The sequence below is a fragment of the Prunus mume genome, linkage group LG7 (genome assembly GCF_029339155.1).
Source record: "Prunus mume cultivar Tortuosa linkage group LG7, ASM2933915v1, whole genome shotgun sequence".
In the NCBI taxonomy this organism is placed as follows: Eukaryota; Viridiplantae; Streptophyta; class Magnoliopsida; order Rosales; family Rosaceae; genus Prunus; species Prunus mume.
In genome coordinates this window covers 19932658-19946292 of record NC_142704.1, presented here as the reverse complement: position 1 = coordinate 19946292, position 13635 = coordinate 19932658, and the positions used below count along the sequence as shown (strand labels likewise).

The 13635-nt window shown below is 36.6% G+C and overlaps 2 protein-coding genes across 2 annotated transcripts; one reads left to right on the top strand and one right to left on the bottom strand.

Moving 5' to 3' along the window:
- Nucleotides 1-6274: 6274 nt before the first annotated feature.
- Nucleotides 6275-7680, bottom strand: LOC103337326 (uncharacterized). The gene is made up of 3 exons (XM_089041587.1): nucleotides 7479-7680; nucleotides 7234-7377; nucleotides 6275-6763 (listed from the first exon to the last, which is right to left on the bottom strand). The coding sequence occupies exons 1-3, from the start codon at nucleotides 7551-7553 to the stop codon at nucleotides 6446-6448; spliced, it is 537 nt and encodes a 178-aa protein (XP_088897713.1). The 5' UTR covers nucleotides 7554-7680; the 3' UTR covers nucleotides 6275-6445.
- Nucleotides 7681-8150: 470 nt separating this feature from the next.
- LOC148915697 (putative plant SNARE 11) lies at nucleotides 8151-12159 on the top strand. The gene is made up of 8 exons (XM_089041981.1): nucleotides 8151-8156; nucleotides 8646-8683; nucleotides 9356-9444; nucleotides 10870-10949; nucleotides 11068-11124; nucleotides 11250-11342; nucleotides 11450-11524; nucleotides 11822-12159. The coding sequence occupies exons 1-8, from the start codon at nucleotides 8151-8153 to the stop codon at nucleotides 11855-11857; spliced, it is 474 nt and encodes a 157-aa protein (XP_088898107.1). The 3' UTR covers nucleotides 11858-12159.
- The last annotated feature ends 1476 nt before the right edge of the window (nucleotides 12160-13635 follow it).

The window sequence follows — 13635 nt, the reverse complement described above, 5'->3', positions numbered from 1 at the left end:
GAAATTTATTACCATCCACGTGTTGCAAGCTCAGTGGAACGTAATACCACATATCAATTGCCACGTAGTACTACTGTACTATTGTATAATTTCTCCGTCGTCCTCGTCCTTTCCCTTTTCAGCTGTTTTTTCAATTATTGGAATAAATTAAAAGAATCTGAATTTAAGGGCCATATCCTCATTTGCTAATTGTCCTGTTTGGTCATCATTAATGAGTTAAGAATAATTTTTTAAAAAAAATTAAAAAAATACACAACTAGTGCGGTCTGGTTTTGTAAGGTGTGAAACCAACATCAAAATACGTTTGAACCTGTCCGGTTTGATTCGGTGCCGATTGTTGACTTTTTAGTCAACATTTTATTTTTATTTTTTCCATCTGGTGCGACTCGATGTTCCTGTTTTCCGGTCTCAATGCCCACCTTTATCGCCAAAGAGATCTTGTCCACCCTCACCATGACAAGTCTCGATCCAAGGCCAAAGAATTACTAACCACCATTCCAAGTTACGGAACCACCAAAAAAGTATATAGATCATCCTGCATACGCACGTCCATTGGAAGCATCTTACCCTCATCTCGAGATCTGGCATATTACTCTTGGATAACATGATAGTTTAGCAAGTATTCCCAACGCTGCAAAAAGTAGTCTTTCATCTCCATCATCTAAGGTATCATGACCAATCCGCATCGACACTTCATCCATTCTAAAACTCGCACCATGCCTAGCCGTTGTACGAATTGTCGCAACCTCTCATTGTTGTCTAGTCTTGCATGGAGAGGAAACCGTATCCGTTACATCATCCGTGTCATGGAAGGAAGATTGCTAAGATTGGCTATTAGAACTCGTACGAGCCCTGACCTCGTCTCGCCTCTAAGACCCATCTCCTCTATTCTTTTTATCACTGTGTGATGAAACAACCTGCTAAGAAGAGAGAGGTCTCCCCGATGACCCAATTAGTTTGCCCCATATGTTTATTTATCCTTCAAGTCGTGCAAAGGCATATGTAAATTGGGTATAGACATCAGAATTAAGTTTGCCATGTGATTCCTCATATTTCTTCACACTTTCTTTTGTAGCATGACCAATTAATGTGACCGCAGGCAAAACAGTACTCAGGTAAATATTCATAACGAAACTCTATCATCTTCTCGCCTACCTCCGGGAAGGTAACTGGAGTCCTCCTCATCAAAGGTAGTTGCACATCATATATGAATAAAACTTCTAACGGAGTCATCCTTATCTCTATTATCCACACATAATACCTCACCAACCGGCGACCCAATGGCTTTAGCAACAACAATAGTCATACAGAAACCCGAAACCCCATGCACTGGACCCAAAAGGTCCCTTGGGTTAAGCTTATTGTGTGTATATATCCATCACCAGGCACATCATCTAGTAGCATAAAAAAAAGGCCAATACGTCCAAGGCGCCATTTCAAGAACCCGTTTTTGATCTCGTTCACAGACAAAGCATACCCAAAAACGATTAGTCGCAATCTCCTTAATCGAAACCTCATTAGAGCCCCTTTATAAACTAGTAAAGTGTCTCGATGAACCTCCTAACTCAAGAGGACTTTAGCCACCAGACTATACTGAAAGCCAACAAAACGGTCAAGGTGGTAATCGCAACTTTCGGCAAAACTACCATTACTGCTCAGATTACTATTCACATGTACGTATTCTAAATTAAGCATCGGAGAGCCTTTGGCCGGTACCACACATGTGCCAAAGGACTTATCGAGCGTTTCTTTGTCTTGTAAATCGATCGCTCTACCGAAGCTCATAAGTGGCGAAGAAGACAACATCACTAAGGCCCATTTGGGATTCTTTGTCACTTTTAAAAAAGTTGCTTCACTGTGCTTTGAAAATAATTAGCTGTAAAGTAAAGTAGCTCCGCGTTTGGTAAACAATATTTTTAAAGTGCTGTTAGTACAAAAAGCAGTGTCAAAACCGTTTGGTAAGTTTTAATATAAAATTGTTGTAACTGTGAATAATGACTAAAATAGACATGATGTTAAAAATGTTATGTACTAATCATGTGGTAGTAGTGGTAGTGATGGAGTGGAGGTGGTGGTGGTAGGGATGGCGCTTATGGAGGTGGTGGTAGTGACAGCATGGTGGTGATGGAGGTGGCAGCATGGTGGTGGTGGTGGTGTTGGTTGTGGAGGTGGTGGTGGATGTGGAGGTTTTGAAGGAGGTGGTGGTGGTGGTGGTGATGGAGGTGGAGGTGGAGTTGGTGGTGGTGGTGGTGGTGGTGGAGTTGGTGGTGGTGGAGGAGGTGGTGGTGGTGGTGGTGGAGGTAAAGGTGAAGTTGGTGGTGGTGGTTGTGGTGGTGGTGGAGGAGGTGGTAGTGGTGGTGATGGCGGTGGTTGTGGAGGTAGTGAATGTGGTGGTGTAAGTGGTGGAGTTGGATGTGGAAGTGGAGGTGGTGTTATTTTTTAAAATGAATGATGGTATTTTGGGAATTAAAAAAATTCATTAAAGGTTCATCTCTGCTTCTTTTGAAAGCAGCATTGAAAAGCAACTCATAGCCGCTTTTAAAAATTCTGTCAAAAGACCACTGCTTTTAAAATAATCGAGATATTTTATTTTTACCAAGCACCTAAAACTGCTTAACTTTAAAGTGAAGCAGGTTTTTGTCTATGAATGCGACCAAAAATGGGTTCTTGAAATGGCGCCTTGGACGTATTGGCGTTTTTTGGATGCTACTAGATGATGTGCCTGGTGAGGTATTATGAGTGGATAATAGAGATGGGGATGACTCCATTGGAAGTTTTATTCATATACGATTTGTGGCTACCTTTGATGAGGAGGACTCTAGTTACCTTCCCGGAGGTAGGCGAGAAGATGTTAAGAGTTTCGTTATGAATATTTTCCTGAGTACTGTTTTGCCTGCTGTCGCATTAATTTGTCATGCTACAAAAGAAAATGTGAAGAAATATGAGGAATCACATGGCAAACTTAATTCTGATGCCTATACCCAATTTACATATGCCTTTGCACGGCTTAAAGGAGAAATAAGCATATGGGGCAAACTAATTGGGTCATCGACGAGACGTCTCTCTTCTCAGCAAGTTGTTTCATCACACAGTGATAAAAGGAATACAGGAGATGGATCTTGGAGGCGAGACAGGGTCAGGGCTTGTACGAGTTCTAATAGCCAATCTTGGCAATCTTCCTTCCATGACACAGATGATGTAATGGATACGATTTCCTCTCCATGCAAGACTAGACAATAGTGAGAGGTTGCGACAATTCGTACAGAGGTCACTATGTGTTGAAAAACTTTCAACGCATGTTCCTCAGATGTACTCCGATTGATCTTCTGCTCATGTACAAGCAAGGAACTCTGTAGCTCATCAATTGAAAGCTTCTCAATGTCATTTGACTCCTCAATGGAGCACACAACGTAATCAAACTTTGTAGTAATAGATCACAGGATCTTTTCTATGATGGTTACGTCTTCCATCTTCTCGCCATGGATACTCATCTTGTTTGCAATTGCCATTGCTTTTGAAAAATAATCATTGACAGACTCTCCTTGTTTCATCTAAAGAGTCTTAAAATCTTTCCTTAGTGCTTGCAGCATTGAACGCTTCACCTTCGTTGAGCCCTGATACTTTTTCTTCATGGAATCCCAAATTTGCTTGGAAGTATCTTTTTGGAGAATGGTCTCCAAAATGGAACGATCTTGGAATAAGTAATTTTTCGCCTTCAAATCTTTCAGCTTGGATTCATCCAATTTCTTTTGTTGTAGCTCCGTCAACACCACTCCACTTTCCGGCTCTACAATACCGGTTTCCACGAGAATCCAATATTCTTTAGACCTCAGGAAATTCTCCATCAACATGCTCCAATGATCATAATGATCATCAAAGCGTGGTATGGCTGGCTGCACATAGTTGTCTGTAACCTTGTCAGACGCCATAGTAACTTACTGTCGTAAGTGCAATTATAGCCATAGTAACTTACGCCATAAGTGCAATTATAGCTTACGCTTTTGTAGGAACTTTTATGTCAGGCCCGGTGGAGATCTCGATACCGGATGTAGAGTTAAACTCAAAATCCAAACACAGGTGAGAAGAGGTGCTGGAAAGCGTAATTTGTATACTGATAAAGTTGAACTTAAATAGAACGTTACATCACCAGACTATACTAAATTCAAGGACCTGACTCCTACTAACTTAATCTATTACTGACACCACTAACAAACTGCTCCACTACTGGGAGACTCCTAAAAACTTGGTAAACATAACAACGTGCAACATGACTTCCTACATAATAGGATAATCAGTTTATTTAAAAACAACTACTGTAACTAGATAAAATCTTAACAGGTTGGTCACGGTGCGTTAGATAATGGAGATGAAAGGCTACTTTCTGCGGCTTTGGGAATACTTGCTGAACTGCTGTTATCTGAAGAGTAATCTGCTAGTATCCGGGATGAGACAAGATTTAAAATAAACATATAACCAAGATTTAAAATTGTTATCTTTAGTCTATGAAAACTCATTTTCCTATCGCGAATTAAATGCAAAACAAGGCTTATCAAATGAATGCTCTTCTACAAAGGCAACTTGCATAAACGTGTATTTTAGAAAAGAAAAATATAATTGTGTTCCTCAGTAATATTTGCCACGTTATCTTTTACTAAAACGGGACAAACTACTTCTGATCTATGGAAAAACCATTTTTCACAATCTATCATCTATCTATATATATAAAGCAAAATGCAGAGAACGGTGAAACATTCAAAATACCAGAAAATGCCCTTAATTAATTCAAACATTGAGGATAATAATATGGTAAATTCACTTTTTTCACATTAAAAAATAAAAACAAAAACAAAATCAGAAAATAGGTCCTACTTTTATGGAACATAACTACCCATGTTATCTTTTCTTAATTCTAAAAATAAAATAAAGAATAAAAAATAAAACCAATTGGCACGTACATGAGGATGTGCCAAGGGGCTAGGTATAGTATCAATAGAAATCTTTTTATATTCCTCACTAACCATACAAAATTACTGCTATGTAAATTTGTAAAGAGTAATGCTACTCTTACTACATTCTCATACTACCTTATGTGACAGATGAGGTGTACAACCACATCAATTAAAACTAATTTAACATTTTCTTTTCTTTTATGATTTATTGACACGTTTTAATTGATGTGGTTATACACCTCATCTGCCACATAAGTAGTATGAGAATGTGGTAAAAGTAACATTTTTGTAAAATCGCTAAAAAATACGTGTCAAATCTTGAAGATTTATTTTTTTCAATTATCAACCCTGGGGGTGTTAATAATTAAGCTTAAATGAGAAGAAAATCTTGACTAATGAATGCATAATTGGTATAGAATGGCCAGCAAAGTCCACACCGACGTGGATGTTTGAGGCTTAGGTGCAAAACCTAGGGGGTCACGTACGTATCTTGTAACAAAAAAACAAAGGCACATCTTGTTGAAGGGCTCAAGTGTGATTGGAGACTGATGGTGGTAATTTGGCCGCCTGGGTTTGGCTTTTGTTCAAATAAGTCTAGCCATAATCTCTAATAGCTGTCGGCTTTCTATTGGCTTCAAATATTGTGAATTCATGAGAAAATGTGTCCTGCATTTGTGTATTTGGTGAACGCCACTGGTTGGTTTGCTTTGCACACCTTCATGCCTAACAACATGCATGGGTTGGTGAAGTGTGGAAATCGAAGACAAGGTTTTATAAAGAGTTGGTGTCCGCAAATATGCATGGCTGTTTTTCATCACATGTATATTTTGATTTTTACAATTTAGGTTTGGATGCCACCAGAAAATTAAATGTATATTTTGTCATGAACTGGAAAAAGGAAAGTTCTATAGTCTCTCTAGCCTTATTTAAACTTGAAAGTTGTAATGAAACCGATCCTTAGTTTCATCATTATTCTGGTTATGCTAGCTCTTCGTTAAATGAATTTGCCAATTTATTTTGATTATCATACATTTAATTTAAGAATAACTGGGTGGAACGCATCAATAAGTTGCCAAGTGAAATTCTTGTTAGTATATTGTCTCTCTTGCCATTAAAGAAAGCAGTGGCTACTACTAGTGTTCTTTCAAGGCATTAGTTGTATGTGTGGGCATCTACTTTGACACTTGATTTTGATCCTGAGAAAACCTTAGTCGAATGTTACAAGATAAGAAAGGCCGTAAGTACGTCAATTGGGTCTATAATGTGGTCGAACAACATAGTAGCCCAACATCGCTATGGATTGAATTTGCATTTAAAAAATAACAAAAATCAAAGGGGATCGATTTCATTAGGTTTTGTCCTCTCAACAATAATCTTAAAAAATAACAATTCACACGACATCAGATTAGATAAAAAGTTTCATACTATGAAGTTTCATAACCTACATATGAAATCAAATGCAAAGAATATGAGTGAAGAATTAATTTCCCCACTGATTACAAGCATACAAATTCTACTGTTGAAGGAACCCTATTTTTAAGGTGCATATTAGCATGACGTCTTGCCTTTGCTTCCTTCTTCCTTTCTCTCTTTCCCGATTCTGATCCGCTATGATGACAATCCCACGACCAATAAGGAACAATAACAAGTTTTTCGAGAGCAACAACATTCTCCATCAAGAACATGACATGTTCAACAGCATTTGTACGATCACAATACCCTGATACTTCTACTACCTTGATGTAATGGTGGGGGCATTTGGCAGCTTTCTTTATTTTTCTCCCCTCCTTAAAAGGTTTCTCCCAGAATCGCAACTGCATCAAGCAAACAATTTATTAGTGGAACAAGAACCACAATTAAGTCTACATGTGACAAATAGAATCACCATTAACCTCATGAAGTCATAAGACCAATGGAAATACAAAAGATTATATACTTATCTCCTAACCTATGATACAAGAAGTAACAAGAATCACCATTAAATTCCAAATATCTTTTCTCCAATATAAGGTTTCACGTCTTTTCCTGATGAAATTTGTGCCTAGATAAATCAAGAAGCTTCTAGAATACTCAAGAGAAGTTTACCAACTAAGCAAAGTCGGCAAGTCCAAACAGCTCAACCCATATGTTAGAAACTTCATGATATTATTACTAATGTATAATGAATAATACGTCGGTTAGGTTACTTTTCTCCTCCATTCAAATAAAATTACTTTCAAAAGTTTTCTATTCTATCATGTTTTACGGCCTACTCAACGAATTAAAATTATGCAAAAAAATATACCTTCAACGCAAGTCTCTGCAAGTAAGGAAATGCCTTCATAAAAGACGATAATTGGCTAAGACTCAACTTGTAATCTCCTTCGACCGTTAACTCCAAATGCTTGAGATTTGGTAATATAGGAAAGGTGTAATCCTTATTGTACTCCTGAGAGCCAAAAAAGAAAGTGAGTAACTACATAATCAAACGAAACAAAAAGAAAAGAAAAACAACATATCATCATAAGAAAATAAAGCATAAATACTAACCGCTACTTGAGTATTGATCATGAGAGTCTCTAGCTGATAAAGACAACATGCAAGTTGGGTAAAGGCAAGTCTCATGAAAGCAGTGGAGGCACATAAACGAGCAATGTCATTACGCTGACTAGTAATGGCTACCTCAACCAGAGAGGGTACATTACTGAGACGCAAGTCTATTGCAGTCCCGGTGTGAATAAACGAAACAAGGTTTGTGTCATAAATTTCAACTCTTTTGAGGTCATCACATTCGTCTAGTTTTAAGTACTTCAATGCAATTGATGAACCAACAACTCTTAAGTTAACTAACTTTTCGGCAAAAGACACTGATAATCGCTCAAGAAATGGGCATACTGACAAGAAGTGCTCTAGAATTTCTCCAGTCACATCAACAAAGTTAAAAGAAAGAACTTTGAGGGATTTAAGTCCAACACAACGCCTGTGGTATTTGAAGCCAATTGACATACCTATGGCTTTTCTTGTTTTGCAATGTTCGACTGTGGTATTTGAAGCCGACCAAAGTTTCCTCGGGATCAAAATCAAGTGTCAAAGTAGACCATGCCCACGCATATCGCCAGTGCCTTGAGAGAACACTAGTAGCCACTGCCTCCTTTAGTGGCAAGAGAGACAATATACTACCAAGAATTTCATGTGGCAACTCACTGATGCGGTCCATCAAATATGGCAGTAAGTTTTTACTCTTGTTAATACTAATCTAAACGAGGTCTAAATCTAATTGACGCCGGCGTTAACACTTATCAGGCTGCCTTTGCAGATCTAGGATATCCAACGCTCCTAGCCCTAGGTTTGTCCGTTCATTGTTGCACTTGTAAGAGGTTTTTAACCTTTTTTTTTTTTTTTCCTTTTCTGATTAGAAATAGGATATGATCGTCTTTTTCCTACAAAGACTGGGAACTTGGAATAGAATAGGTAGGAGCTCTGACTAGGAAACTTGGAATACAGTAGGCTGTGGGAATATGATGGTGCTGTGGCGGTTTGATGACACAATTAATTTTGGGTTTTTGATTATTTTTTAATTGAGGAAAACATATACAGAGTCTGCATGTCTACTTTTTTCTTTCTTCTAATCGTTCCTTCTTTTAATTGTCTTCTTGTGTCTATTTGTTGTTTTTGCATGTTACAAGTGTATTAACCATTGTTGGAACTTTTGTGCAGATCAAAGAGTTGAATTCATATGTGGCTCTGAAAAAGCAGTAAGTTAGCATCAGCAAGAAATTACATTAATTGTTGTGTGAGTGTGCCTGTACATTGTATCGGTCTGACTTGAACATCTATTATCGCAGGCTTGCATAACATATGTACATAAATAATATTTCATTGATGTATGAGATTTCATATGTTGATTACATATCAATATGGAGACCAAAATACCTGTGATGTAAAATGCCGTGTTTTCTGAGTCTTAATTATTAATTCATAATTATTCCAATGATAAAGTTTTTAATTCACAATTATACAATTGATATGATTCTCCAATCTACTGTTCCCATATATACCGAATATTTAGCGCGGATGTCTTCATGAACGTGTTTCCAAATTAGTAGAGTCCTATCATTTCCTATACTTTTAATTAGAGATGCACTTGGGTAACTTAATTTGGATGGTAGTTGTCATGCGATGTTTTCCCTAATATTTGACATATTTCTCATCTCATCATCATTCTTCTAATAGCAGAAGAAGCCTGACTTTTAGCACTATTTATTGAAAAAGAACTATTCAATTGTTCTCTTGGATGAGTCAAAGTACTGGTTTGTTTTCAGGTTAAAATTGATTTATAAATTGATAATGTTTTAGTACTACAAGTAAATGTATTTATTTATTCTTTATAAGAAATTTTGAAAACGTTTGTTGTGTCTTTGGTGCAGATATGCGTCGAACCTTGAAAACAAGAAAATTGATCTCTTTGATGGGCCGGCCGAGGAATATGGGGAACAGAATGTCTTGCTAGCCTCGTGTAAGCAAATATCTATTTATTTGTTAACTTGCAATTCAGCCTTGTATCCTTTAATAATTGACCCATCAGCTGATAATTCCTGCTCTTATAAATAGCTCTCACACAAATGCTCATGCAAATGCACACGTACACTCAAACACACTCACAGATTCATGCTTATACAAATACATATGAGGAATGCCATAACATCACCAGGTAAATTGAGCATGGTTGATGTGGGGAGGAGAAAATAGACACTTGAGGGAAATCATTAGAAAAGTGACTCCAAAAGAAAAAAAAAAGGACAAAGAAAAATTTAGTTATCTATAATGGAGAGAGGGACAGGGATAGTTACAAGCTTGGGTCATGTTCTGGCACATGGCACATGTTACATATATGGTTGAAAATATAGGAGGGACACCAACTGAAATACAACTTTTCTTCATAAATACATCTCTCTCTCTCTCTCTCTCTCTCTCCCCTCTCTCCTCTCACTTTTGGAAGATCATGGGACACCAATTGATATACAACTATTTCTACTTTTTCTCTATTTGCTTGGTTTCATTATGTAAATTGGCATGGTGGTGTTAATGTATGTTTTGTCATAAGTTAGGTTCTTAAAACCAATTATAGGTGAATTTGACTTTATCATAGTACTTGTAAGTGGTTAATGCACATCTTGAGCCATACAAGACCTTATGTTCACTGGACATTGGGACACCAATTGATATACAATTATTTCGACTTTTCCTCTATTTGCTTGGTTTCATTATGTAATTGGCATGGTGGTGTTGATGTACGTTTTGTCATAAGTTAGGTTCATAAAATCAATTATAGGTGAATTTGACTATATCATAGCACTTGTAAGTCTAAGTGGTTAATGCACATCTTGAGCCATACAAGACCTTATGTTCACTGGACGTTGCAGTAACTCACCTTTCTGTTAACACCGAGTACCCAGGTCTTTACTCTAATGATATTATATAGAAACTGCATCTGTAGCTACCTGAAATTTGTATAGATGCCTAATTCTGATACAGTAGTGCTTCAGAAACCAATTATTACTTTCCATCAGCTGGGCTTTGTGACTATATTGACTATATGAAGCTTTGGAAGAATTGGATTTCGGAGTCGATATGAGATTGTTCACCGGTGACAACAGTGACTGCATAATCAATATAAGCCTTTGGTTGGATCAAGAACTAAAAGGCCTAAATGGATTGGTGTAGGATTAGAGGTTAAACTTGATTTAACAAAGAAAAGTAATGTATGTTAAACATTTAGGGAAGTTCCTAAGAAGTATGCATTTACTCAATAACTTTGACATTAGTATTTTGTTCAGATGCCATGCTGAAGATGACCAATGCATTTTCTTAGGCGTCATACCTTTTGTTTCCTTCATTCTAGATGAATTATTTTTTTAACCAGAGTCCACATATTTTGCAGCTATGACAAATCAACAACTAATTGATAATGGAAACCAAATGATGGATGAGACAGATCAAGCGATTGAGAGATCAAAAAAGGTTGGTACATTTTAAAAAGGTCCAATTTTATTATTGGAAGAAAAAGATTGTTCCTGTTCCCAGGCGTTGTTAGAAGCGATTCAAGTAGAACTTTTCTTTGTGTTCCTGTTTGTAATAGGTTGTTCATGAGACCATCAATGTTGGAACAGAGACAGCAGCAGCACTCAAAGCTCAAGTATGTGATCGTTTTCAATTATTTTACTTCATATTCCTTATAGAAAATTGCATGGGCATCGAACTAAAGTTTTATTTTTATTTAAAATTATTTAAAATTTTTAAATTTTAATGTTTCATGTTTAGACTGAACAAATGAGTAGGATTGTCAACGAGCTGGACTCAATCCATTTCTCAATCAAGAAAGCTACTAAGCTGGTCAAGGAAATTGGTAGGCAGGTCAATTTCTGAATTATCCACTTGCTTTGTCATATGTTGACGATATTTCCCATTCCTATTACTCATTATGATTCTTTTTTTTTCTTTCCCATTTTCTTTCCTGTTAGGTTGCAACTGATAGGTGTATTATGGGATTACTTGTCCTGGTTGTCATTGGAGTCATAGCCATCATTATTGTGAAGGTATGGAGTTCGCTTGCATCTAGTTTTGTTTTTATAAATTCTTTTAATACAAATTTATAAATAAACCCAATCTTAGACATGTATTTATAAAAAAACCCAAGCACTATTTAAACATAGAAACACACCCAAAATAAACCCCAAAGTCAACTTTTTGGGTGTGTTTATAAATGGGTTTTGAGTGTGTGTAATGATGGGTTTTGGGTGTGTTTATATGTTTAAATAGTGCTTGGGTTTTTTTATAATTTCAACCCCCATTTTGGGTGTTTTAGTGAAACTCCCTTCTTTTAAATTCCACAGATTGAAGATTTTGCGTTGTCATCTACAGCAACATAATTGAGTTCTTAATATTTGTTGCATAACTTATAGCCTGATAGATGCTAGAAAAGTAATGTTGTTTTATTCTCATAATTTTCATTTTTCTTCATTTATTGCTGTGGAAGCCACTGATGTTATTTGCCTTCTGATGGTCCCTTTGTGCTTCAAGGGAGTTTATTGTTCTAAAATTAAAAAAATTAAGGGCCCGTTTGATAACATTTTCATTTTAGTTTTTAGTTTTCATTTTTTGTGCTAGAGTATAGAGGAAAATGAGAGGGAGAATGGAAGTGAGGATGAGATTGAGAGAGAGGATAAGCGGGGAGGATGGGAGGGAGAAATAGTAAAAGTGTAAACAATTTCAAATAGATTTCATTTTTTAAATTTTGTTTTCACTTTTGTTACTCCTCCCTCCCATCTTCCCCTCTCATCTTCCCTCTCAATCCCATCTCCACTCTCATACTCACTTCCATCCTCCCTCTTTTTCCTCTATACTCTAGCACAAAAAATGAAAACTAAAAACTAAAATTGAAATGGTTATCAAACTGACCCTAAATTATGCTTTGTTTGTTTGAAATTTGGAAGTACATTTGATGCTTCTATAAGTAGCATATCCTTGAACTGACAGCTAGTACTCTGTTAAAATTTTATTAATAGGCAAAGAAATAAATGAGTTTCACTAGAATAAGCCCTGTTTGATATTGATGTAGGATGGGAATTTTTTTTATTTTTTTACTATATTAAGGGCTTGATTTGAACTTGGTTTGTCAATCAATACATTAAGAGCTGCCATCAAGATCAAGCTTGAAAATACACAAACGGGGCATGCAAAATTTGATTATTTTTTAAAAGAAAAAAATGACTTGCGACCTTCAATATTCATCTTAAATATACAAACGCACAAGGAACTTAAATGTTTATGGTAGGTCTCAAAGCCTAACAAGTCCATTACGACCACCGCTGCATATCCTTTTCCTCTCAAGGTCCGTAGCAATACATCTCCCCTGGATATCACAAGATAGTGAGTGAGTAAAACAGGGGAAACAAATAGCCATTAACAAGCTGATGCATGCAGAATGGTAACATGCAGAAAGTAGGATTGGTGCATACCACAGCAACTGTTCTTTGTATAGTTGCCACCCAAACATTTTTGTTCCCGTGCTAGAGAAGCTACCAAGTCTCTCTCGAGGCCGATGGAATTATCAGCTGCTCCAATTCCTAACCAGTGTTCTACAGCGTTGATTGACAATATAGCAGCGGTATGAACAGTAACATTTCTTGCGCATCTTATACCTCCTGCATCAGTTGAACCTGGAACAGAAATCACATGTTATAATTCCAATAGTTCTTAGAGCATCCCTTGGGAGATGTCAAATACCAAACATCAAATTTAAATTTGATAGTGATGTGCAATTTGACATATTGTAAAACTCTTTATCCAACCAAGATGTCAAATATACATTTTATTTTATTATTTTTACAAGTAGGTGGGCCCGATATTTAAGAGTAAAATATTAAATAGAGTTAAGAACTATACATGGAAGATGAGAGAGAAGGTGGGCTCAGCATTAAAATAATAATAAAAAATAAAAAGACATCTCAACATCTTGGCATCAATTTTGACAGATGTCAATCCAATTAGGATTTGACATCACGGTTGAAAGGCTTAAAATATCTTTTTTTGAGTTAAAACTTGCCACGTTGAAATTGGCATTTCGGTCAAAGATACTCTTATCGGCGCATGTGTTAAACATTGCGATCAAAAATCTTCGGAGCCATTTAGGAAAAATAACAGAGCA

Bases quoted from the DNA above. Each gene is read 5' to 3' on its own strand.
- LOC148915697 (XM_089041981.1), top strand. The intron at 11,343-11,449 runs GTCAATTTCTGA...CTTTCCTGTTAG, and splicing joins TCAAGGAAATTGGTAGGCAG to GTTGCAACTGATAGGTGTAT. The intron at 11,525-11,821 runs GTATGGAGTTCG...TAAATTCCACAG, and splicing joins TAGCCATCATTATTGTGAAG to ATTGAAGATTTTGCGTTGTC.
- LOC103337326 (XM_089041587.1), bottom strand. From the start codon at position 7,553: ATGAGACTTGCCTTTACCCAACTTGCATGTTGTCTTTATCAGCTAGAG. The intron at 7,378-7,478 runs GTTAGTATTTAT...TTTGGCTCTCAG, and splicing joins TGATCAATACTCAAGTAGCG to GAGTACAATAAGGATTACAC. The intron at 6,764-7,233 runs GTATATTTTTTT...TGCTTGATGCAG, and splicing joins TGCAGAGACTTGCGTTGAAG to TTGCGATTCTGGGAGAAACC.